This window comes from Schistocerca cancellata, chromosome 4 (genome assembly GCF_023864275.1).
Source record: "Schistocerca cancellata isolate TAMUIC-IGC-003103 chromosome 4, iqSchCanc2.1, whole genome shotgun sequence".
NCBI lineage: Eukaryota > Metazoa > Arthropoda > Insecta > Orthoptera > Acrididae > Schistocerca > Schistocerca cancellata.
In genome coordinates, this window is record NC_064629.1 from 584,692,230 (window position 1) to 584,719,395 (window position 27,166).

At 38.6% G+C, this 27,166-nt stretch overlaps 1 protein-coding gene across 1 annotated transcript in view; it reads left to right on the forward strand.

Moving 5' to 3' along the window:
• Positions 1 to 27,166, forward strand: part of LOC126183799 (nose resistant to fluoxetine protein 6-like) — a gene marked incomplete at its 5' end in the record, with an annotated part of 195,520 nt that overhangs the window by 127,793 nt on the left and 40,561 nt on the right. Inside the window, 3 exons of the mRNA XM_049926041.1 lie at positions 3,504 to 3,671; positions 6,729 to 6,822; positions 23,472 to 23,600. Of these exons, the coding sequence (XP_049781998.1) occupies positions 3,504 to 3,671; positions 6,729 to 6,822; positions 23,472 to 23,600 (391 nt within the window). The remainder of the gene's footprint in view (positions 1 to 3,503; positions 3,672 to 6,728; positions 6,823 to 23,471; positions 23,601 to 27,166) is intronic.

Here is a 27,166-nt window from a genome sequence, read left to right on the forward strand (position 1 = left end):
TGCAGTTGAAGATTTAAATTATTTATGCCATGAGATTGAATCAAAGAATTATTGGCAGCTTGAAGGGGGCACAAGGTTGACACTGGAATTTAATACCTGTGGACAGAGGTATGACGCTGACCTCGGCCCTCGTGTCGACTAGAAATGAAAGACAAGGCACTGCATCTCTCACAGATAAGCGTCCTGGAGCATGTGGTGAAGAAGTATTAAGAGGCAGGTGTCTGTAAAATGCAATGCGGCCTGTATTGCCTGAGTGGGTTCACAGTATTAGTTTGTGAGTGCACATGGGGAACGACATTTCTTAACCGCACCGCCAAAGCGGGGATGGAAATAACACCAAGCAGAGTGGCACATAATGTCATCTGTCGAGCTGTCTGAGGCTGATGTGGCAGTGTAGGGGATCGTGTTTGTAGATTCCTCCAACGGCAGCGCTGCAGTAGAGCTAGTAGGTGAGGAGCTACGGTGGTGGCTGCCAAGTGGCGTTGGGTCCGAACGGATGTGCGGAGCAAGTTGCAGTCTGTACCAAATGATGGGAACTGCAGCACAGGTGTACCAACCCCTGAGGCCTGACAGCCCACCAGAGGGGGTGGGGGAAGGGGGTGGTGGGGAAGGGGGGGGGGTATGCAGGGGTGGCAGGATGTTGTAAATCTGGTCTGCAATCTTCAGTTTGGTGTCCAGTGGGGCCGAAGTTAGATGTAGAAGGTGAATTTCAACTTCCAGAGGAAGTTTGAGCAACCAGATGGTCCAAAGTGTAGTGTCTGGTATATGATGTGTGTCAATCGTAGCACAGAGATGATGCCAGAGCTGCAACAGGGATCTGAAACCCAGAGACCCATAACTGATGATGAGGTGGATAGCTTCTTCTGTAGATCTGGATAGGCGCTCAAGGATGGTGTGCTGGTCAAATGCATATTTGTCCATAGTGGGAGGCAAACCACAATATCACAGATCAGGCCTGGTTCATCATGGAAGTGACACAGTAAGCAAAGGAATTTAGAGTTGTTGTCAGCAATGCCATGTAACTGCAGGACATGGTCAACCAAGGAAAACCATGTGCATGGATAGTCCTTATGAAGGGGCAGTAGTTTAGGCCAGCAGATAGGGAAGTCTTGGTGTAACAGTTTGTTGGAAACTACTGTTCCCTGTCTGTAGCTCTGCAGTGTAACTGACTCGGGTGCAGTAGCGGTGTACCAGTTCCCTTCACTGTCAGTGACACGGGGCACGGTAGGTGCAGCTGTAAAGGCCTTTACAAATGTCTGCTTGTGTCTGTGTATGTGTGGATGGATATGTGTGTGTGTGCGAGTGAATACCTGTCCTTTTTTCCCCCTAAGGTAAGTCTTTCCGCTCCCGGGATTGGAATGACTCCTTACCCTCTCCCTTAAAACCCATACCTTTTTGTCTTTCCTTCTCCTTCCCTCTTTCCTGACGAGGCAACCGTTGGTTGCGAAAGCTAGGATTTTGTGTGTATGTTTGTGTTTGTTTGTGTGTCTATCGACCTGCCAGCGCTTTTGTTTGGTAAGTCTCATCATCTTTCTTTTTAAATATATTTTTCCCACATGGAATGTTTCCCTCTATTATATATATATATATATATATATATATATATATATATATATATATATATATATACCTTTTACACCCTGTATATTTGATATATATATATATATATATATATATATATATATATATATATATATATATATATATATATATGTAATAAAGAGGAACATTTTTTTTATATGACAAAAATGTCACAGGTGCACCATTTCCTCACTAGGGGTCCATGAAGATCTTGACTGTAGCAATGTCAGAGATGGTGTTAAACTGCCATGTGAAGAATACACATGGCAGAGAGAGAGAGAGAGCTTCAATGGTTCTTGATTCTTGAAAAAAAATTGTGAAGTACTTTGCTCTAATTGACAAACCATGTACAATGAATTTACTCTTCCATTAGAATAAATAAAATCATTGTGACATTTCATTCAAACTATTCATTTTATGTTCAAACTCCTACTGACTAATAAATCCTTGCTTTGTTTTAAAGCTGCTTTTATTGTGTATAGGATATCATCTGCCTTTGTTAGTAACTACTTTCAGACAAAATTTTAAATATATTGCCTTACTGGACAATGTTCTTCCTGTTCAAAGTATTTACCTCACACATTAAAATGGGCAGTTAGTCTAATGGTTGGTTATTTCCATGGAGAGTAAACATTATTTCTGGAAATGGATAGTACTTGATAAAATTTTGCAACCATAGATTTATAAATGAGGCCACATTTTCTTCAAAAAAACCTCGTATTCAGCAGGTCTCTTTATTCATTATGAATCTGAGTTACTTTCTAATAGTCTTGTATGTGAGCTATTCCATTTTAATAATGAAAAAAGGAATTTCCTGTTTTGCTTGAGCAGATGAAATCAGTGTTATCTGTCATTGCCTGAAAATTTCCATTAAAGAAAGATTCAGTTTATCTTTAAGATTCCTGTGAAACTAAACATTTTGTTCCCTTCCCTAACAATGTAGTGACATATGCAGTGTAAATGTTTTCTTTTCTTTCTCCTATCATGAGAGGAAGAAAGGGCTTAAAGACCCAATGATGATGTCATTAGATATGGATCTTAAACCTATTTTTGAGATGGGTGGGGAAGGAAATTCCCCATGTCCTTTTCAAAAGAACCATCCCTGCATCTGCCATACCTGTTTTAAGAAAACTATGGAAAACATAAATCTGGATGGCTGAATGTGAACTTGTAACATGAAAGGGAGACTAGTACAGTCAAAATGTTCTTGGAATTCATTCTGTCCATGCTGTGTCATATGATCGTCATTTTCATATCCTGAAGTCAGCATGGAATTACAGAAGGGAGTAAAAGCTATGCCAAATTTCTGCCTCTAATTGGGAACAGATTCCAGATGTTCCATCATACATACTTGATATTCTTTTGCATGTGACTTTGTTATTGCACAAAAAGAATGAATACAAATGCATTTACGCTTTCAAGTGTAAAGAGGTACTTACAGGACCACTTTCTGCAACAGTATGAGTTGCAGCAATGGTTAGTTATTTCAGTAAATTAGTGAGCCCAGTTTTTTTCAGATGCAATATTCTTAGCATTCCTTTTATGTGCTGTTATCAACCATTTCATGGCTGCAGAAATCAGAGTCAAGTTTTTGAAAGAGGCATAGAAGTAATGATGATTAATGTTATAAGAATGTTTAAATTGGCCTGTAAAATTACAAGTAAATTTTCCAATAGGTTTAGGGAAAGTGTTGTACATCATATGAAAGTAATTAATTCAAGTTTCTCAGTACATATCATTTTCTCAAGAAGTATATTACCAGCAATAAAAAATGTGAGATATATACTGAGACAACCTCCAATAGATTCTAATCTTTATGAAATTTTTCTACTACAGAGAAACTTCAATGTTATTATATAAGCATACATCACAACCCATTTTAGATTTTGACAGTACAACTGTACTCTGATTTCATGTTTCAGGTGTTATGCAGCGTATTATTCTTTCATTTTCTGTGAGGCTAAATTTTAATATTATCTGTGATCGATCAGTGGGAAGTGACACAATTCCAACAATTCATGGTCTGAGATCACTGAGCATGATCTGGGTTATTTTAGGACACACCTGTATTGTTGCTTTCAAATACTCAGGTAAGCAGTTTATATTTTTCATTTGACAAATAAAATATTTCATGATAGTAGAGTAGTACTCAATAAGATTATCTGGTCATTTCTGGACCAAAGGAAAAGAATGCAATCCTGCAAAACAAATCAGTTCTTTTCTGATAAAAGGTGCACATGTTACCTTTACTGCTGAAAAATGAAAATTTGCTTATCATCCTAGACCATCTCATTTTTCTTGTCAAATTATAATGTCATCATTGTCTACCATTTTAACTAATTGCAAATGAATTCCTAAATAAAACAAACTAATAAAAAAGAAACAAAGGCAGTATAAAATCAAAATATATTTCCTCATAGAAGGATAGGAAAGTTGTGAATGCCAAGTCATGTATTAATATTCCTTCATTAAAAATGATCATGAATACCATCATTACAACATGGTTGATACTCTTCCTTATTAATTATAATGTAGCCAAACTGAAAACTGAAAGGCAATGCCAAAGTACAGATACCATCTTTCAGCATTAAAAGCATTTTTTTTGTGATAAACTGCTTTGTAAGGAGAATCTGTAGTGTTAGTAGCAGTTTCTTCGTAAAAACTTAAGCAAAAACTCCATATGATCTGTTTTTCTGTTTTGGTGTGCCTTGTCAAGATATCTAAGGTTGAAACAACTTTTCTGTAGTGTGAACACTAGTCAAGCAACTGGTATGAGTATTTGGATGCCAATTAATTATGAACATTCACCTGAACTAACTTTTGTTTTTCGGTTGCTTGCAAGTGAGAATCAACCAATTTTACAGAGGGCACAACATTACAAAGTGGCTCCATTCTGACTGGTTGCTGTTATATTCAATTTTACCATTATAACAATACCACAAACAACTTACCTGACTTTAAGGTGGTTATCTGTGCCAGTCCAGTCTCATTTCACAACACTGGCTGCTCATAACAACAGAAGGTAAAGCTGAAAGATGACGATTTGGAGCTCTCTGACAACTGCAATTCTTCCTTAGGATAAAGACCTCACACGGTCACTAAAAATATATATATCACAGCAATGGACAACAGCAAAACTGGATGGGAAAAACAAGAAATGTCAAGATTTCATGTGTTCTTAAGTATTTGGTCATTAAATAAGAGCAATCCAGTAGCTCCAGAACGGTAGTCACTCTTTGACTTTTTTTAGAACTCATCTTCTGTATGTTACAGTAGTGATTTCAGTTATGTAAAGCTCTCTTTTCAGTAAAATTATGCAGGATGAGAAAATGTAATTGCTTAAAACTTGCTGAGCTTTTTTTTCTAAAAAAATATCATTGTTTATCTAACACTTAAGGAGACCAAGTTAGAGACCACAATATCAATGCCACTTGCAGCTTAATGATTCAGTTTCATGTTTTTGAAATGTACAAAAATATAATACACAGTCATGGTGAAGAAATGATTTCAGTGACATGTAACTGATATGCGATGATGCTTATCTTCATTGTTTCAGAAAGACAGCCATATGCCTTTCAAAACAGGCATTTAAAAACAAAAATGGATATTTACTACACTTCGTAGACCCTGTAACTCTGTAACTCAAGCTACTTCCACAAAGTGTGTTTTTATGCTGTTTAATGGTTATGTACATCCCATTATTAAATACTTGTGTATCACTGTGTATTAATTCATCTTTCTTGATGCAAAAAGAAAGCTTGCTTGCCATAATAAAATGTTTACTTATTGTGAAGATTGCTACTTCTTCAGTTACAAAGCACAAAACTGATGAAAATTATAACAGAAAGAAATATGTTATTCTGTGCACAATTCAGAAAAATGTCACAGTTAATCAAATGCATTATACGAAATGCTGAATGCATGGCAACATAGTGGGAGAAGTTGAAACTCAAGTGCTTTCTAACCTGTCTACAATTCAAACATGATTCCTATTTTCATTGCTCTTGATTACACATCGGTATCCATTCAGTTCTCAAAACGACAAATGATATTTTTGATAATGTTTAATTCTTGTAAAAACATTGTCTGATGTGACTATAGCTGGTTATAGATACTTGAGTGGTATAGTTTTGCATTTAAAGGTGCACATTTTTCATAGCCTTTTGATTCAATCTGAACAAAAATATTGTTATCTCTGCTGAAGAGCTTAATGTTCTATCAGTTAATAATTTTCATGAGTATAGATCCTTGAAAACCACACAGTATTTAACATACTCTTTCTTTTAAACTCTTGAGCTAGTGATGAATGCTTGCATATGATGTGTGTGCAGAATTTGGATATTTGATCAAATCAGTCCTTCCCATTTTCATTCTGGTGGGATGCAACCAGATAGATAGCATGATTTTCACACACTCTCTTTATGTTGTCAGTTTCTTAGTCAGTGCTGTCCTTAATAACTCTTCAAATACCTATCATCATTCTGTACCACATCAAATACGTCCAGCATGTTGGCTTTACTTTTGCATATCACTAAATCCTTCTCCATCTCCTTCTCAATTTCATTCATATGACTGTGGAACAAGTTACCCTATAATCTGCACCTTATCCAAATCCACTTTGCATTTGAGAAGAGATTAAAACTTCATCTTTTATCCTTGGTGTAGCTTCCCTCATGGCATATTCTAACAGTTTTCTTTCTGTCTGACAGGAAAGCAGTCTCTCTGTCACATTGTAAACTATACATATTTATCTAATTCCTTTCTATTTCTATTTTTTCTTTTGATCCGATCTGCTAATCTTGTCCTATTATTTCTCACTCTTCATGTAACCATTCAACTTTTTCTCCTTTTACCTCTCAGCTGTTGTCATACATTTCTGTTAGATGTTACTACACATATTTCACAGGAACTTAATTAAGAAATTGCTTAATGCCAATAAGACACATTTTGTATATTCCACCTGTTCATTACAATATATATTGTCATTATTATCATTATTATTATTATATGTTACTGACATACCATATAAATTGTAATGTTTACTCACTGAGGAAGTCTGATTAGATGTTATAGAGATCCTGAAGGCCCTAATTTTGCCAGGTGAAATAAATACATAAATGAATAAATGTATTTGCTTCTTTTATTAGATAACATGGCATATCGTGGCGTTGTGGAGAGAGAGGTATTCTTCCAAGGCATTAACAATGCAGCTTTCTCTGTTGATACATTTTTCTTCATAAGGTAAGGTTTTTTTCATTTAATCACAGTAATTAATATAAGAGAGTATTCTTATACCATACATATTAACAGAAAAATTTCACTGATAGATCATAATGGTTTGCTCGCCTAATATCCTGGAAGACCTCATCCGGTCTTCCAAAGCAATGCAATTCAACATGTCATCAATTCAATTACTAGAGATGTGGCCTCTGGGAAAGTTCTGAGATAAACTTCTTCAGCAGCTGTTATTGGAAGAGGAAAGATCTCAGACATAAAGAGATGTTTCTACTTCATTGTACAATGTAACGCCACCCGCGCAGGAGTGGGGAACTGGCAGCAGCATGTGAAGTGACACCCATTGTGGACAGGCTCAAATGCAGTGTTATGATATCACAGGGTGCCCAGCCATCCATATGAAGACAAAGTTGATCATCGTGCCTTGAGCAGAGGCTGTCCTCTGTTTGGAAGTAGCAGAAACACCACCCCTGGAATCTGGTGATGACAGCTGGAATACATACAGCATGTAATGGTATGAGAAGAGAAACTGATTTAAGGCAACATCATATGGAGAGTTGGCAACACATTTTTATATGTGAGTTTTGAATGTTTGCACTATGTGTTCCACCTCACTGTTAGATTATGGAGGAACAGTGGGGCGAGGATGTGCCAGATACCAAGGGAATTGCAAAATGTCGCAAACCCTTACAATCAAAAGTGTGGACCATTATCAGACACTAACATCAAGGTCAAGCCTTTGAATGAAAAAAAAATTGGACAAGGCTCTATGGTGACAGTTGTGGGTGTGGGTGTGGGAACACAATGAATGACGTATGGAAAATGAGAATAGGCATCAATGACCAACAGCCAATAAGTACTGAGACAGGGGCCAGCAAAATCCACATGTATACGGTTCCATGCAAGTGACAGCATTGGCCAAGGAGACAATGATGCTCAGGGAGCTGCTTGGTGCACCACATACTGTGGACAGGAGGCAACCAGGCAGGTAATGTCATTGTCCAAGTTGGACAAAACATGTGTTGATGGGCCAATGCTTCTGTGCATGAGACACCCTGCATGTAATAAACAGAAAACCTCCAAATGAAGCACTGAGGGGATCATTACCTGAGGGGCTGCATGATCTTTGTCTAAAGGTAGGTCACCATCCACAACAGAGAACCAATGTCAAAAATGTAATAATTATGGAGGGGTCAGACACATGAGAAGGTGGTGAATCTGGCCAACCATGTTGTATGAATGTTATGGCCTTCTGCAAAAGGGTATCCAAAGCTACAGCCTTCACAATCCATGTGCTAGTTACAGGAAAACCATCAACCATCTTCTGTGTGGTGATACAATGTGGAAACAAAGCGATTTCTACTGATCTAATCCTGGGTCCATATCAGCCAGTGGGTGGGACAAAGCATTGGCGTTTGTGTGTTGATTTTTAGTGCAGGAATCAATCTTATAGGTATAATGCAAAAGGAAAAGAGCCCAGTATTGAATGTAATGTGCTGCTTTATCTGGTAATGATGCAGAAGGATTGAATAAGGGTCAGTGACTAGGTGGAATTTGGTACCATAGAGAAACATGGACTTTTTTTCACAGCATATGCAATGGCCAAAGCTTCCTTCTCTATGTGAGAGTACAGAGTTTGAGCAGGAGTCAGTGTTTTTGAGGCATAAGCAATAGGCTGCTCGAAACCATCGAGATATCTGTGAGCCAGTAACACCCCCCAATCCATGCTGTGAAGCGTCTGTCATGAGGACCAAGAGGAGGCCTGATTGGTACGTCACTAAGCAGGGCACATGATACAACATGGTATTAATGGTGGAAAACATGGTTTCACAAGTCAGCAACCAGTGAAACTGGGTCCATTTGCACAGCTATGCATATAACAGCTGCCCGATTGTCACTGTCCCAGGCAAAAATTTATGGTAGTAGGCGACTTTGTCTAGAAAAATCTGAAATTCTTTGACTGACATAGCATGTGGCATGACACAATAGCATAAACATGTTGATACAAGGGTTTGAGACCCTCATGAAAAACTTCAAATTCAAGACAAATGATAGAAGGGCTGAAAAAAAATTGATGTTTTTCTAAATTACTTTTCAACCCAGCTGCTTGGAGGACAGAAAAAAGAATACAGAGATTTTGCAAATGTTATGCAGTGGAGGCACCAGAAACTAAAATGTCATCCAAATAGTTTGCACAACCTGGCACGGACACTATTGGTGGCAACACCAAAAGGTAGCTGCAAGTATTGGTACAGTCCAAAAGTGGTTTTGACCACAGACGTATGTTGAGACTCTGTATCTACAGGGCATTGTAAACAGGCATCTGACAAGCCAATTTTTGAGAAATATTGACCACCTGACAACTTTGCAAAGATTTTGTCCAGGCGTGGTATCGGGTGTGTATCCACTATAGACCACATTCACAGGAATTTTAAAATTGCCACATAGGCATAACTGGCCCAACAGTTTGTTTACTATTACTAAGGGGGTAGACCACTCACTTAATACAATAGGCTGAGCAACACCAGATTCCATGAGGTGATCTAAATCATCTTTGACTTGTTCACTGAATGCCACTTTAATGGGAAAGACCCAGACAAAATGAGGCTGAGAAGAAGGTTTCATGGTAATATACACTTGAAAATTATTGGCACACCTCAACCGAGGAGAGAACAAAGAGGAAATATCAGAACATGTTGCATCTAACTGTATATACAGTAGTTGTTCAGACACTAAATCCAATTCATCTGAAATGGTACAATCAAACAACTTAAAAGCATGTAATCCAGAAAGATTCTCTGTACATGTGTTATTTACAACAAGAAGTGAGAGTTACCAGCCTACTGACTTGTAGGTCACTGTGGCAGAGAATGGGCTGAGAATAGGGATACTTTGTTGATCGTAATTTACTAACTTTGTGATACAGGGAGAAGTGGAGGGGAGCCCAAGTCCATATAAGTTTGTGAGTTTAACAAGATTACCACAACAGCTGTATCCATTTGCATGTGCAGAACTTTACAAAAGACCATAACATTAATGAAAAGTTTGTTTGATGCAACAGAAACAGCCAATACAATGTTTATGTCCATACCCACATCAGGATCATGGTGCTGAATTTTTACAATTATGACACATAGCCCAGTATTTTGGGGAATATGGGTGTTTATGGTTAGTGAAACAATATGGGCAGGACAGTAACATGGAATGCATACATTGCTGTTTACTGGCCTGTTAACTTTGTGGGTGTGGCTGCTGCTGGGAGTGGGGTTGGGTTGTTTGGAGGAAGAGACCAAACAGCAAGGTCATCGGTCTCATCGGATTAGGGAAGGATGGGGAAGGAAGTCAGCCATGCCCTTTCAAAGAACCATCCCGGCATTTGCCTGGAGAGATTTAGGGAAATCACGAAAAACCTAAATCAGGATGGCCGAAAGCAGGATTGAAACATCGTCCTCCTGAATGCGAGTCCAGTGTGTTAATGGTGGGAGTGGGGCCAACCGCCTTGACATGGTGATCATGTGCAGACCACCACAACCATGTCTTCCCCCTGTGAACTATCTCAAGCCTGGAGTGGAGGAGAGGGTTGGGTTGCTGATACCTCACACCATGACTCAATTTGGTTACCTGCAGTTCGTGACATCTCAAACAACTGTGCAATAGCTAAAACCTTGAAGAGGGATGGGTTTTCACACTAAAGGGCACACTCTCACACCTCACGATCTGGAGTTAAGTGAATGATAGCATCTCTCACCATCTTATCAGCATATGGCTCTTTATGTACATTGGACACAAAATTACAATGGTGACTTAACTCATAGAGTTCAGCCATCCATGCTCGATAAGATTGATGTTGTTGCTTCTTACAGTGGTAAAACTCAACATAATATGCATTAACATGGATGCTCTTACTGTTGTATTTTGAAAGAAGTTCACACATTTGGTCAAACAGTAAAGAAGACAGATCCTGCAAAGGGGCAAGTTGACACAGAGCTTGATAAATTCTTGGCAGTATCCATGAAAGCAATAAGGCATGACATAAAATAGTATCAGTAATCCCAAAAGCTTGAAAGTGTTGCTGCAGAAGTTTCTCGTATATGTCTCATTCCTCAGTGGACTCATTGTATGTAGAAAAGGGTGCTGGATAAACCATGGAAGCCAAAGAGGGCAAAATAGCAGGTGAAACAGACTGAGGAGCATGGCGACTAGAGATTAGATTAGATTAATACTAGTTCCATGGATCATGAATACGATATTTCATAATGATGTGGAACGAGTAAAATTTTCCAATACATGACATAATTAAGTTAATTTAACAACATAATTACGTTAATATAACAACTTTTTCATTTTTTTTATAATTTTTTTGTTTGTTTTTTTTTTTCTTTTTTTTCTTAATTTATATCTAAAAGTTCCTCTATGGAGTAGAAGGAGTTGTCATTCAGAAATTCTTTTAATTTCTTCTTCAATACTTGTTGGTTATCTGTCAGACTTTTGATACTATTTGGTAAGTGACCAAAGACTTTAGTGGCAGTATAATTCACCCCTTTCTGTGCCAAAGTTAGATTTAATCTTGAATAGTGAAGATCATCCTTTCTCCTAGTATTGTAGTTATGCACACTGCTATTACTTTTGAATTGGGTTTGGTTGTTAATAACAAATTTCATAAGAGAGTATATATACTGAGAAGCTACTGTGAATATCCCTAGATCCTTAAATAAATGTCTGCAAGATGATCTTGGGTGGACTCCAGCTATTATTCTGATTACACACTTTTGTGCAATAAATACTTTATTCCTCAGTGATGAATTACCCCAAAATATGATGCCATATGCAAGCAATGAGTGAAAATAGGTGTAGTAAGCTAATTTACTAAGATGTTTATCACCAAAATTTGCAATGACCATTATTGCATAAGAAGCTGAACTCAAACGTTTCAGCAGATCATCAATGTGTTTCTTCCAATTTAATCTGTCATCAATGGACACACCTAAAAATTTTGAATATTCTACCTTAGCTATATGCTTCTGATTAAGGTCTATATTTATTAATGGCGTCATACCATTTACTGTGCGGAACTGTATGTACTGTGTCTTATCAAAATTCAGTGAGAGTCCATTTACAAGGAACCACTTAGTCTAAAGAGTTTCTAGAGTAGACATTCATTCACTCATTCAATAGTACATCATGTTCCATCAATTCCTTTATGAAGATCCTTTGAGGCTCAGACAAATTATACATCAATTGGTAGAAGCTGTTACTGCAGGCCTACTTCCCTAAAGGATACTGTAATCAGTTACAACTAATGCTAATCTACTCACATTAATACTTCTGAGTATTAGTCCTAGATTACACTCCTGGAAATTGAAATAAGAACACCGTGAATTCATTGTCCCAGGAAGGGGAAACTTTATTGACACATTCCTGGGGTCAGATACATCACATGATCACACTGACAGAACCACAGGCACATAGACACAAGCAACAGAGCATGCACAATGTCGGCACTAGTACAGTGTATATCCACCTTTCGCAGCAATGCAGGCTGCTATTCTCCCATGGAGACGATCGTAGAGATGCTGGATGTAGTCCTGTGGAACGGCTTGCCATGCCATTTCCACCTGGCGCCTCAGTTGGACCAGCGTTCGTGCTGGACGTGCAGACCGCGTGAGACGACGCTTCATCCAGTCCCAAACATGCTCAATGGGGGACAGATCCGGAGATCTTGCTGGCCAGGGTAGTTGACTTACACCTTCTAGAGCACGTTGGGTGGCACGGGATACATGCGGACGTGCATTGTCCTGTTGGAACAGCAAGTTCCCTTTCCGGTCTAGGAATGGTAGAACGATGGGTTCGATGACGGTTTGGATGTACCGTGCACTATTCAGTGTCCCCTCGACGATCACCAGTGGAGTACGGCCAGTGTAGGAGATCGCTCCCCACACCATGATGCTGGGTGTTGGCCCTGTGTGCCTCGGTCGTATGCAGTCCTGATTGTGGCACTCACCTGCACGGCGCCAAACACGCATACGACCATCATTGGCACCAAGGCAGAAGCGACTCTCATCGCTGACGACGACACGTCTCCATTCGTCCCTCCATTCACGCCTGTCGCGACACCACTGGAGGCGGGCTGCACGATGTTGGGGCGTGAGCGGAAGACGGCCTAACGGTGTGCGGGACCATAGCCCAGCTTCATGGAGATGGTTGTGAATGGTCCTCGCCGATACCCCAGGAGCAACAGTGTCCCTAATTTGCTGGGAAGTGGTGGTGCGGTCCCCTACGGCACTGCGTAGGATCCTACGGTCTTGGCGTGCATCCATGCGTCGCTGCGGTCCGGTCCCAGGTCGACGGGCACGTGCACCTTCCGCTGACCACTGGCGACAACATCGATGTACTGTGGAGACCTCACACCCCACGTGTTGAGCAATTCGGCGGTACGTCCACCTGGCCTCCCGCATGCCCACTATACGCCCTCGCTCAAAGTCCGTCAACTGCACATACGGTTCACGTCCACGCTGTCGCGGCATGCTACCAGTGTTAAAGACTGCGATGGAGCTCCGTATGCCACGGCAAACTGGCTGACACTGACGGCGGCGGTGCACAAATGCTGCGCAGCTAGCGCCATTCGACGGCCAACACCGCGGTTCCTGGTGTGTCCGCTGTGCCGTGCGTGTGATCATTGCTTGTACAGCCCTCTCGCAGTGTCCGGAGCAAGTATGGTGGGTCTGACACACCGGTGTCAATGTGTTCTTTTTTCCATTTCCAGGAGTGTATTTTATACATACACAGTAGGCAGCTATCCTAAGAGCTGTTGGGCATTTTTCCTCAGTGCTTGTACAGCTACATGCAATTTTGTTTCTGTAACATGTAGAGGGAATCAGCTGAAAGAAATACTGCTCATCACATGTTTTATGCAGTCCCCTACCTTAACAGAAAACTTTAACTTATTTCATGGAAAAAAAAATAATTTTTAAAGTGGAGCAGTTTCAGACTTGTGTAGTGCGATACTTGATTGACAATATGTGTTGATAGGGACAGCAAAACATAACAAAAAACAGTGTACCAGTGGCAAATGAGTACTACTGCTGCATGGCAGCAGCAGACTAAGATCGCAATGTGGACCAAGAGGAAAAGGGCAGAATTGTACAAGGAAGACATGGCCAACAAATATTTTACAGATCTTTCAACATTCATTGTTGCTAATGGCTGCATTCAAGATTGATCAACACAACACCTTGTAGCCACAGTACCGATACAGCCTATTACAGTCTAATGTACAAGAGATGGCCTGGTGTTTTAACTACCACATTTTACTATTATTTGGGCTTAAAAGAATATATTAAGCAGTGTAAGAAATACTCTTGGCTTAATTACAATAGGGGAGAGTGTTCTACCTGGAAGATAGTGAATGTAGGAATAGATTATGCTTGCTGGTCAGTTTTTCAATCTAGAGATTGATTTTAGAATCACATGAAGCAACACACACTAGAAACTGCCATATCTAATTTCCAGTGTTTTCTCTTGTTTTTGATGTTGTGAGACATGATGTTGTGTTCCTGCATCATTCGTAAATTTTGAAAGTTCCACCTATGTTAAGTGCTGTGCAACATATTAAAACTGTTTGGAGGATATTGATAATTCTTCATTTACAGAGTTTTATGGTGAGTAAAATTCTGTATATTTCTAATAGTGGTTACATAACATGTGGACAGTTACACCATACTTCACTGATCGTACACCACCTTTTACCTTGAAACAGAAATAAGTCTTACACTGTGCAATACATGATATTTGCAAATGAACTAATTTTTTAAAATGTTTTAACAGTTTTCCCTATCTTGAAAATGGGAATTGGTTTTAGTTGCCAGTAGCTTCTATTTCAGAATGGTTTTAACTTGTAACTCGTTTTTGATAATATTTGTTATTAATTTGATTTCACTTACTGATTATCAGTGTCTAATAGAGTATTACTATGTAATACATAGACTGTTAAATACAATATTGCCAAGATTTTCTGAATTGTAACACTTTTCAAATTTGAAATTAATATTAGTTCCTAGGTACATCACCATGTTGTACCTTGGAACCCTTCTTCACTTTTGGAAAAATTTTACCTCTACAGAGTAATTTTTGTAAGTTCAGGAAAAGTAATGTAGCACTCATAAAGTGAATGCTACCATTTTGAAATGGAATTAAAAAATATTTAAACTTCTGTTACAAGTCTGAAAAAGTGTGTCAAGGTACAACACTCTCCCCTGCTTACTGAGTGGCCAGCAATAATTTTACAATGCAATTTCTGACAAACTAAACAGTTAAAAAACTACATAAATGTTATAAAAGCAACTTTTTGTAAATAATTTATATGCTAGAATCAACCATGAACTTATTTTCATACAATTTTTTCTGGTGGAAGACTGTTTCTCGTTTTATTATTGAATGTTTTTCTGTGGGTACACCACCCATTAAAAATATACATAATATCATAAATAATCTTAAATTCTGGTCTAATTAAAGTACACAACAAATACTAAGTCACAAAAATGGAATAACTGGAAGCAGTCATTAATTTCAGCATCATCTTTTTTCTATCTGCTTGAATTAGTTCCTTACTTTAAGTATTCAAAGAATGACAGCTTTCCATTCTAGATTGTATGCTAGCTGCTGTATGCTGTAGGTAATAATGTCATAGTTTTCAGTGGCTGAGGAATAAAGTAAGTGAATTTGAAATTCTTACCTGTGAAAACAACATACTGTCAGCCATGCGCTTATTGTATATCAATAAGCACAGGCTAAAGGTATCTGAGGTGATGTGTTCTCATATTCCTAATTTTACATTAGTTCATCTGTATTCCAGGCAACATTTTAAAACTAGAGGAACTTGCATATACCTAGGAAATGATGTTAAGAGGTAATCCCCTTCTTACCTGTGAAAGATATGCTACAGACAAAGATATATAGTTGGTAGGAACAATTCATACAGACTTAAATACATATATAATATCAGCATACAGAGTGATTCCTATAAATGTTTAAAAACTTACAAAGTGCCCTAGATGATGCTGAGATAAGTAATCTAATATGAGACACACGGGGCTGCAAGTGTCAGGAAATACTCCCAAAGTGGATGACTAATGGTCAACATGTGACATCACCAGAAGATGTACCTCACCACATGTGCTTGTTGATCCTGCTCTCACCAGTAGGGGGCAATGCTACACATTGCTTACTTGAATTCAAGCAAACATTGCAACTTTTGAACAACTTATTTACTGGTAACACTGCAATTCAGAAGCTTATACTCATTTACCTAAGGAATACATTAGATTTTTGTTGTATTGTACTTCACAAGAAACCAGTGCAGGCTGTCTGGCTGATAAATAAAATAATAAATCTTATCTCAATGTAAACTTATAATTGTCTAACACAATGAAGAAAATATTGCCTGCTTCACACAGGACTCAAATTCTGAGCCCCATGTACTAGAGTTTCACATGCAGGCCCAGAGCAACACCTAAGTGAATATTTGGTTGGCATTGGTGGAATGATTAGGTGTGACAAACCAATAGGCTCAACCACTACACTTGCGGTGAAGCATGTCATCTGATGACATCACATGTTCAGAATTTGTCATCCACTTTTGGAGTATTTTCCAACATTTGCAGCCCCATGTGTCTTATTTTAAATAACTTGTCTCAACATCATCTATGTAGCTTTGGAGGTTTGTAAACATTAATAAGACTCACCCTGTATAGATTACCTAGTGGCAACTTCACTAGCTGCTGTGACTCCTTGTCTTCCTTGTTAAGAAATTATGCCAAAATAGCTGTAGAAGTGTAATAACATGTAGTGATTTTATTGTTGATTTTTCTTGTAGAATTTGACAAAGTTGCTGCTCATCAATTTAATGATCTCATATAACATACATACAAAAATTATGACACCAACTAGAATAATTAGCTGTCTTGATCAGGCATCAACTGATCTTAGCTGTTCTGTAGAAACAATGTTTGTGAACTTCTCAGACCACAGTACACTCCCTACCCATGCTAGTTTATGTCAACTACTGCTAAGAGAAAAAGTAATTACAAGATGCAGGAACTGTAGGAACACCAATATAAATAATTTTACTTTTCACTTAAAAATGAGTGGCAACATTTGTTTGCTTTGCCTTCATGGTAAAAACTTTTAAAATAGATTTCAAAATTTTGGATTTCATTTTTCTATAGACTATTTGGCTATTCTGAATCATGGTCCATCAACAAATGTGTGGATACAAATTTTTTACTACTGATAGTTTTAAAATTGACAAAAATCGATTAAGGTTTTGAGAGGTATTGTGATAAAATTTTGCAGCAGAGGCACTGAAGGGCTTATGCATTGCGCTGCAAGAAACCAAATGAGTTTTTATAACTGTCTGACTATATGTGACTTATGATATGCTTTTTAGTAATATTGCATCAGGTACTGTTTTGTAAGAAAATTCCTGATATAATCATTGATTCCAGTCTCCTGGTAAACAACCTCAGAGGAAATAGAACTAATGGTTGCTAGTAATACAACAAGGACATGTGAAAATAGTTACTATGAACTACAAATCACAGATTAAAGAAAATGACTGACTGATTGAAAAGATATATAGTTATAACATGAGCTGATATATTTTTAAGACAAATATAGAACAGAGACTTCATTACATTTAACACAATGGAACTAAAACTACATCAAAAATGCTTTGATGTAATAAAGTTACATACCAATCTCACAAGTATGTTGTTGTTGTTGTGGTCTTCAGTCCTGATACTGGTTTGATGCAGCTCTCCATGCTACTCTATCCTGTGCAAGCTTCTTCATCTCCCAGTACCTACTGCAACCTACATCCTTCTGAATCTGCTTAGTGTATTCATCTCTTGGTCTCCCCCTACGATTTTTACCCTCCACACTGCCCTCCAATACTAAATTGGTGATCCCTTGATGCCTCAGAACATGCCCTACCAACCAATCCCTTCTTCTGGTCAAGTTGTGCCACAAACTTCTCTTCTCCCCAATCCTATTCAATACTTTCTCATTAGTTATGTGATCGACCCATCTAATCTTCAGCATTCTTCTGTAGCATCACATTTCAAAAGCTTCTATTCTCTTCTTGTCCAAACTATTTACCGTCCATGTTTCACTTCCATACATGGCTACACTCCATACAAATACTTTCAGAAATGACTTCCTGACACTTAAATCTATACTCGATGTTAACAAATTTCTCTTCTTCAGAAACGCTTTCCTTGCCATTGCCAGTCTACATTTTATATCCTCTCTACTTTGACCATCATCAGTTATTTTGCTCCCCAAATAGCAAAACTCCTTTACTACTTTAAGTGTCTCATTTCCTAATCTAATACCCTCAACATCACCCAAATTAATTCGACTACATTCCATTATTCTCGTTTTGCTTTTGTTGATGTTCATCTTATATCCTCCCTTCAAGACACCATCCATTCCGTTCAACTGCTCTTCCAAGTCCTTTGCTGTCTCTGACAGAATTACAATGTCATCGGCGAACCTCAAAGTTATTATTTCTTCTCCATGGATTTTAATACCTACTTCGAATTTTTCTTTTGTTTCCTTTACTGCTTGCTCAATATACAGACTGAATAACATCGGGGAGAGGCTACAACCCTGTCTCACTCCCTTCCCAACCACTGCTTCCCTTTCATGTCCCTCGACTCTTATAACTGCCATCTGGTTTGTGTACAAATTGTAAATAGCCTTTCACTCCCTGTATTTTACCCCTGCCACCTTTAGAATTTGAAAGAGAGTATTCCAGTCAACATTGTCAAAAGCTTTCTCTAAGTCTACAAATGCTAGAAACGTAGGTTTGCCTTTGCTTAATCTTTCTTCTAAGATAAGTCGTAAGGTCAGTATTGCCTCACGTGTTCCAGTATTTCTACGGAATCCTAACTGATCTTCCCCGAGGTTGGCTTCTACTAGTTTTTCCATTCGTCTGTAAAGAATACATGTTAGTATTTTGCAGCTGTGGCTTATTAAACTGATTTGGTAATTTTCACATCTGTCAACACCTGCTTTCTTTGGGATTGGAATTATTATATTCTTCTTGAAGTCTGAGGGTATTTCACCAGTTTCATACATCTTGCTCACCAGATGGTAGAGTTTTGTCAGGACTGGCTCTCCCAAGGCCGTCAGTAGTTCCAATGGAATGTTGTCTACTCTGGGGGCCTTGTTTCGACTCAGGTCTTTCAGTGCTCTGTCAAACTCTTCCCGCAGTATCGTATCTCCCATTTCATCTTCATCTACATCCACTTCCATTTCCATAATATTGTCCTCAAGTACATCGCCCTTGTATAGACCCTCTATATACTCCTTCCACCTTTCTGCTTTCCCTTCTTTGCTTAGAACTGGGTTTCCATCTGAGCTCTTGATGTTCATACAAGTGGTTCTCTTATCTCCAAAGGTCTCTTTAATTTTCCTGTAGGCAGTATCTATCTTACCCCTAGTGAGATAAGCCTCTACATCCTTACATTTGTCCTCTAGCCATCCCTGCTTAGCCATTTTGCACTTCCTGTCGATCTCATTTTTGAGACATTTGTATTCCTTTTTGCCTGCTTCATTTACTGCATTTTTATATTTTCTCCTTTCATCAATTAAATTCAATATTTCTTCTGTTACTCAAGGATTTCTACTAGCCCTCGTCTTTTTACCTACTTGATCCTCTGCTGCCTTCACTACTTCATCCCTCAAAGCTACCCATTCTTCTTCTACTGTATTTCTTTCCCCCATTCCTGTCAATTGTTCCCTTATGCTCTCCCTGAAACTCTGTACAACCTCTGGTTCTTTCAGTTTATCCAGGTCCCATCTCCTTAAATTCCCACCTTTTTGCAGTTTCTTCGGTTTTAATCTACAGGTCATAACCAATAGATTGTGATCAGAGTCCACATCTGCCCTGGAAATGTCTTACAATTTAAAACCTGGTTCCTAAATCTCTGTCTTACCATTATATAATCTATCTGATACCTTTTAGTATCTCCAGGGTTCTTCCATGTATACAACCTTCTATCATGATTCTTAAACCAAGTGTTAGCTATGATTAAGTTGTGCTCTGTGCAAAATTCTACCAGGCGGCTTCCTCTTTCATTTCTTAGCCCCAATCCATATTCACCTACTACATTTCCTTCTCTCCCTTTTCCTACACTAGAATTCCAGTCACCCATGACTATTAAATTTTCGTCTCCCTTCACTATCTGAATAATTTCTTTTATTTCATCATACATTTCTTCAATTTCTTCGTCATCTGCAGAGCTAGTTGGCATATAAACTTGTACTACTGTAGTAGGTGTGGGCTTCGTATCTATCTTGGCCACAACAATGTGTTCACTATACTGTTTGTAGTAGCTTACCCGCATTCCTATTTTCCTATTCATTATTAAACCTACTCCTGCATTACCCCTATTTGATTTTGTGTTTATAACCCTGTAGTCACCTGACCAGAAGTCTTGTTCCTCCTGCCACCGAACTTCACTAATTCCCACTATATCTAACTTTAACCTATCCATTTCCCTTTTTAAATTTTCTAACCTACCTGCCCAATTAAAGGATCTGACATTCCACGCTCCGATCCGTAGAACGCCAGTTTTCTTTCTCCTGATAACGACATCCTCTTGAGTAGTCCCCGCCCGGAGATCCGAATGGGGGACGATTTTATCTTCGGAATATTTTACCCAAGAGGACGCCATCATCATATAATCATACAGTAAAGCTGCATGCCCTCAGGAAAAATTATGGCCGTAGTTTCCCCTTGCTTTCAGCCGTTCACAGTACCAGCACAGCGAGGCCGTTTTGGTTATTGTTACAAGGCCAGATCAGTCAATCATCCAGACTGTTGCCCTTGCAACTACTGAAAAGGCTGCTGCCTCTCTTCAGGAACCACACGTTTGTCTGGCCTCTCAACAGATACCCCTCCGTTGTGGTTGTACCTACAGTACGGCTATCTGTATCGCTGAGGCACGCAAGCCTCCCAACCAACGGCAAGGTCCATGGTTCATGGGGGGGGGGGGGGGGGGGGGGGGGGGGGGGGGGGGCTCACAAGTATAAGGTGACAAAATAATTGAAGCACTGTGAAAAACCTATGAGTATTCTTTAGTCCCTGTGTATGTATCATACATAAATCACACAGGCTTAACTCATGCAGAGGTATGCAGGCAGTTGTTCTTATCACAGATATCTTCTGCTAAGCACTTACAGAAATTGTAGAGAATAGATGGAGACACATGAAACTGTGCTGAAAAGTAAGGCCTCTGCATTTTTTTATGTGAAAACTCTTAAAGTTTTATAAATAAAACAAATGGTACTAACATTATACATCTTTATTGCTCAAGTCTTTATGTTCGCAGCCCTCTGCCACTAGAGGGGGCTCTGAGTTGTAGCATGTGACATGGTGGTGCATGAGAAGCAGTGTACTGTAATAAAATTTCAAATTCGAAGACTTCATCCACATATGGAGCCTCCTCTCCTACAGCATGACAATGCCAGACTGCACACGAGCATTGGAACATCTGCAACAATCTGACATCTTAGGTTCAAGGTCATTGATCATCCTCCATACAGTCCTGACTTGGGCTCATTGTATTTTCATCTGTTTACAAAACTTAAAGAACATCTCTGAGGACTTCACTTTGACAGTGATGAAGCAGTGCAGGCAAAGGTGAGGTTGTGACCCCATAAACAAACACAAACATTTTACGGTGATGTTATCAACAAACTTGTCTCTCGTTGGCAGAAATGTGGTCATTGCCAGGGTGACTATGTTGAGAAATAAATATACAGGCAGGAAGAATAAAGATGTAGAATTTTGACAATATTTGTTTATTTTAAAAGCTTTAAAGTTTTCACAATCAAAATTCAGAGGTATTATGAGGGAATTTTTTTTTCAACCTCCGATAGGCTATAAATAAAAGACAAGTTCATAGAAAACAATTATTTTATTACTAAAAGTTTTGTACACTTATGGTTACTTTTCAACATAATCACCAAAAAGATTGTGACATTTATCAAACCTGTGGACAAGATTTGCAATACCCTCTTTAAAAAATGTTGCCACCAATGATTTCAAATGAGCATTGACATTGTTTTGAAGATCTTTGTTGGCTTGAAAGTGCTGCCCTCCTAGCCACATCTTCAGTTCAGGGAAAAGGTGAAAGTTGCTGGGTGCCAGGTCAGGACTGAACGGCTGATGATCGAAAATGTCCCATTGAAATTGTTCAAGGAGCCATTGGGTTGTGCCAGCAGTGTGTGGATGAGCATTGTCATGGATCAACACAATTCCTGAAGTCAGCATTCCTCTTTGTTTGTTTTGAATTGCTCATAATATCTTACAGTCTATTTGTAATCCAGACAGTGAGTGCAATTAGGATCACTGCTTTACCTGAGGGTGACAATTGGTCTAGCCACTGAAATATTGAGCACAAAAATGGGATTATCAGTTTGGCTGAATATGTGGTGACAATGAAACTGACAATTCTTTTACTGGCAGTAATGGCTGGCAGGATTGGCAGCATGCTAATCACATGTCCCACAATCATAGATTACTCCTCGTTCTGCCTTGTAGATAGCAGTCAGCCACTTTGCCTAATCTGTGAGTGTTGTTTACAAGATTCAAACACTTAATGTTGCAATACCTTGCAAAATATTTTGCTACATAAGCCAGTAATGCAGCCACATAATGTCAACAGACTTAGCAGTAGTTATTTTCAGAGTATGTTTGCAGCAAATGCTGCAAAAATACTACTGGTTAAAGACAGACTTTCATATACCAGAGAATGTCAGCAGTCCACAGCCACCTGTAGATATTTACCATGAAGCACCCATGTAACAACCCATGCAAATCTGGACACCTTATTGCTGCAATATTTCTGCACTATATAAAACAGGTTGAAAGGTCTATGTTTATGAAAGTCTGAAACACCATATAATGTAAGGAAATAAAAGTGAGTTGGCCAGATAATTTGATTAGAATATATACAGAGTGCAACAAAAATATACTGGCAAACTTTGAGGCATTGTAGATGGCACCTTGAAGAACAAGTTGAGCATAAGAACTTACATACAGAAATGTCATCTACTGTCACTATAGAGCATCAAAGTTATAGGAGAAATGTCTGCACTTCAGCAGTAGACAGGAGTTTGGATGATGACAAAGCACAAACGAAACTCCTATCATTAAACCTATACAGCATATAAGATGTTAAATGGCACCACACACATTCTCACCTGCCTCAGGAATCTGTAGAGTGCACAAAGTTATGTCTGCTGCCAAAAGGGTAGCCTGATGTCAGGCGTCTTCCCATATAGCCTTGATGCACTGTAGGATTGTTGTGTTACATTTCCTGAATTCCCTGACAGGGGCTCTTATCCTCAATCTGTTTCTCAAGATGCTCTCTACAATCCCTCAAAGCTTGTCCACATATGTTTTTACACTCTGTGTATATCACAGAGGAGAAAAACCTCTTGAGTTAAAAAAAAGGTCCAGCCATAATTTTTTAAACATCTACATATTTCTCAGCTCTGATATTCTTTTGAAGTCTTGAAATCTCTTTTTGTTACGCTAAGAATTAATTCATCAGTGAAATAACGGTGTTTCTTTCTAATTTCAGTGGGCTTTTGGTTTCCTTCCTGTACTTCAGAACAATATCTAAAGTAGATGTAACGAGACTGACAAGAACAACAGGCATCAAATCCAAGATTCTGGAATACCTTGGCATGTTGGCTTATAGATATGGCAGGTAATTAAGTAGTTGTTAATATTTTTAAATGTGAAATTATAATATATCAGGCAGGATATTAGAATAAGGCCTACATTTAATCAGAATCTGAATATTGTGACTTCTTGGTGTAGCAGCAGTGTTAACATATTTTGCAGAATCCTGTTCACATAATTTACCAAATTTGCTGCTAATATGTCTGCATTTATGCATTGCATGCATAGTACATATGAGAATGACAAATGTGAAAATTTAACTGTGAAAGCAATCTCACCAGCTAGTGTGGCATATGTCAATGATTAGCCAAGTGATCTCTTTCATGTGCATGTCAAACAAACCTATTTATGTGTATTTCCTTAAATTTATATTCAATATGGTATGTTACTTTAACCAAGTTTTGTTATAAAAACAGACATTAATTGAAATTCATTAAATGATGCAAGAACATTTAGTTAATAAAGGTGTATTTTTGTGAGATACCAGTATTTAAAAACTGATAGCCAGATTTAAATGTGAGAAAGAAGCAACAGAATACCATTGCCAGTAACATGTGAATTGAGTAGTTTAATTGTGAATGATTATCGGCTGAAAAAATTGTTGTTTTCGTCTTTCCCTCTCCTTCCCTCTTTCCTGATGAGGCAACAGTTTGTTGCGAAAGCTTGAATTTTGTGTGTATGTTTGTGTTTGTTTGTGTGTCTGTCGACCTGCCAGCACTTTCATTTGGTAAGTCACATCATCTTTGTTTTTAGGCATATTTTTCCTTCGTGGAATGTTTCCTTCTATTACAACTATATATATATATATATATATATATATATATATAATGTACATTTGTATGTATATATGTATGTTCCACATCTCCTCCTAAACCACTGGACCAATTTCAACCAAACTTGGTACACATATTATTTATTGTCTGGAATGAATTGCTGTAGGGATAAGACCCACCCAACTATCAAAAGGGTGGGGGTGAAAAATTAGTGTAGCCCATGATGCGCTTATGACCCTGCTTTAGTCACACAGTATTTGAAAATGAGAACGCTTAGTGACTTGCAAACTTTACACATAATTTCAAACCTATGAGAAACTTTTTCTCGATGACAACCCCCACAAAATGATGAAAGGAAAAGAGTTTATCACTTCCTCCATTTTCACTATTCATGCAGTAAAACTGCCACAGGGAGCAACTATGTTCATGACTCATTTTGCAGATACTAATCACATATATCACCTAATATACTAGCAAAATTATATCACTGTACAACACATAGTTCAGGAGATATGATTTCATAATCACTGAGATTTGTGAAAAACTGCCACATAATGCATGACATTTTCATTTATTACTTCTTTACTACTAACTCTATTCGCAACACATTTTGCAGACAGCAGTCACATAAACCACTAGATGTACCTGCAAAATTATATCATTGCACATTCCATAGTTCAGGAGATACATCTTAAATCTAAACCTTTGTGAAAGTGAAACTGGAGTGCAAAATTCACTCGAGATACAGGAGAAATATGAGTACAAATAAGGGTGAAGTATGTTAAATATTTATGAAATGTATTTGAAATATGTGTATGCAAGCAATGTCATGGATAAAAAGATGATCTTAATCCCCTGGAATGATATCAATCAAATTTGGATCACATATCAGTATATCAATGCCATGGATCAAAAACTGATCTCAGTTGCCTGGAATGCTTTCAATCAAATTTTCTACACATATCAGTTACAACCTGGAAAGAAATTCTGTGAGGATAAGAGCCACCAGTGCCAGTGAATGTGATAACATGGACAGGCAGCAACAGGGAAGGAGGAGCTAGTGTGTGAGTGTGTGTGTGTGTGTGTGTGTGTGTGTGTGTGTGTGTGTGTGTGTGTTTGTGTGTGTGTGTGTGTGTGTGTGTGTGTGTAGATAGATATTACAATCTAATTTTTTACTTACCATCCGGATCCTGAAGATAAAAACTGCAATAGGAAAAAAGAAAATAGTTCCAATTTTTCAGAGAGCAATGTGTCAAAAATCTGAATATCTTGATTTCTTAGGTGAAGCCTATATTAACATTTGGTGTTTCTATATCAACATTTGGTGTTTTGAAGATCTGTGAACCCTAATTTAATCATGCTGCCCTAGGCTTATACGCTCTGCCTGAGCAAATAAGTACAATAGCTAACATTCTACTACCAATATTCTTGCAAGTAAGATACTGGCAGTGGTGGCTCATTCTTAAGGACCAGAGGGGTCTACATCTACATTTACATCTACATCCATACTCCGCAAGCCACCTGACGGTGTGTGGCGGAGGGTACCTTGAGTACCTCTATCAGTTCTCCCTTCTATTCCAGTCTCGTATTGTTCGTGGAAAGAAGGATTGTCGGTATGCCTCTGTGTGGGCTCTAATCTCTCTGATTTTATCCTCATGGTCTCTTTGCGAGATATACGTAGGAGGGAGCAATATACTGCTTGACTCCTCAATGAAGGTATGTTCTCGAAACTTCAACAAAAGCCCGTACCAAGCTACTGAGCGTCTCTCCTGCAGAGTCTTCCACTGGAGTTTATCTATCATCTCTGTAATGCTTTCGCGATTACTAAATGATCCTGTAACAGAGCATGCTGCTCTTCGTTGGATCGTCTCTATCTCTTCTATCAACCCTATCTGGTGCAGATCCCACACTGCTGAGCAGTATTCAGGCAGCGGGTGAACAAGCATAGTGTAACCTACTTCCTTTGTTTTCAGATTGCATATCCTTAGGATTCTTCCAATGAATCTCAGTCTGGCATCTGTTTTACCGCCGTCTGCTTCACGTCTGCTGTGCAGCGAGCTACCTTAATTTAAGTATTAACTGTATTTTTCTTACTTGTCACTTCTTCTTCCGTGTGTATTTGCTTTCAGGAAGCTTTAATTGTCGAGTGCTATTAATAGTGTGATGCTGTGGTCTATCGAGAGATTGTAACAATGGAAAATTGTACTGAAATGCAGGAGGATCTGCAGCGAATTGACGCATGGTGCAGGGAATGGCAATTGAATCTCAATGTAGACAAGTGTAATGTGCTGCAAATACACAGAAAGATAGATCCTTTATCATTTAGCTACAAAATAGCAGGTCAGCAACTGGAAGCAGTTAATACCAAAAATTATCTGGGAGTACGCATTAGGAGTGATTTAAAATGGAATGATCATATAATGTTGATCGTCGGTAAAGCAGATGCCAGACTGAGATTCATTGGAAGAATCCTAAGGAAATGCAATCCGAAAACAAAGGAAGTAGGTTACAGTACGCTTGTTCGCCCACTGCTTGAATACTGCTCAGCAGTGTGGGATCCGTACCAGATAGGGTTGATAGAAGATATAGAGAAGATCCAACGGAGAGCAGCGCGCTTCGTTACAGGATCATTTAGTAATCGCGAAAGCGTTACGGAGATGATAGATAAACTCCAGTGGAAGACTCTGCAGGAGAGACGCTCAGTAGCTCGGTACGGGCTTTTGTCAAAGTTTCGAGAACATACCTTCACCGAAGAGTCAAGCAGTATATTGCTCCCTCCTACGTATACCTCGCGAAGAGACCATGAGGATAAAATCAG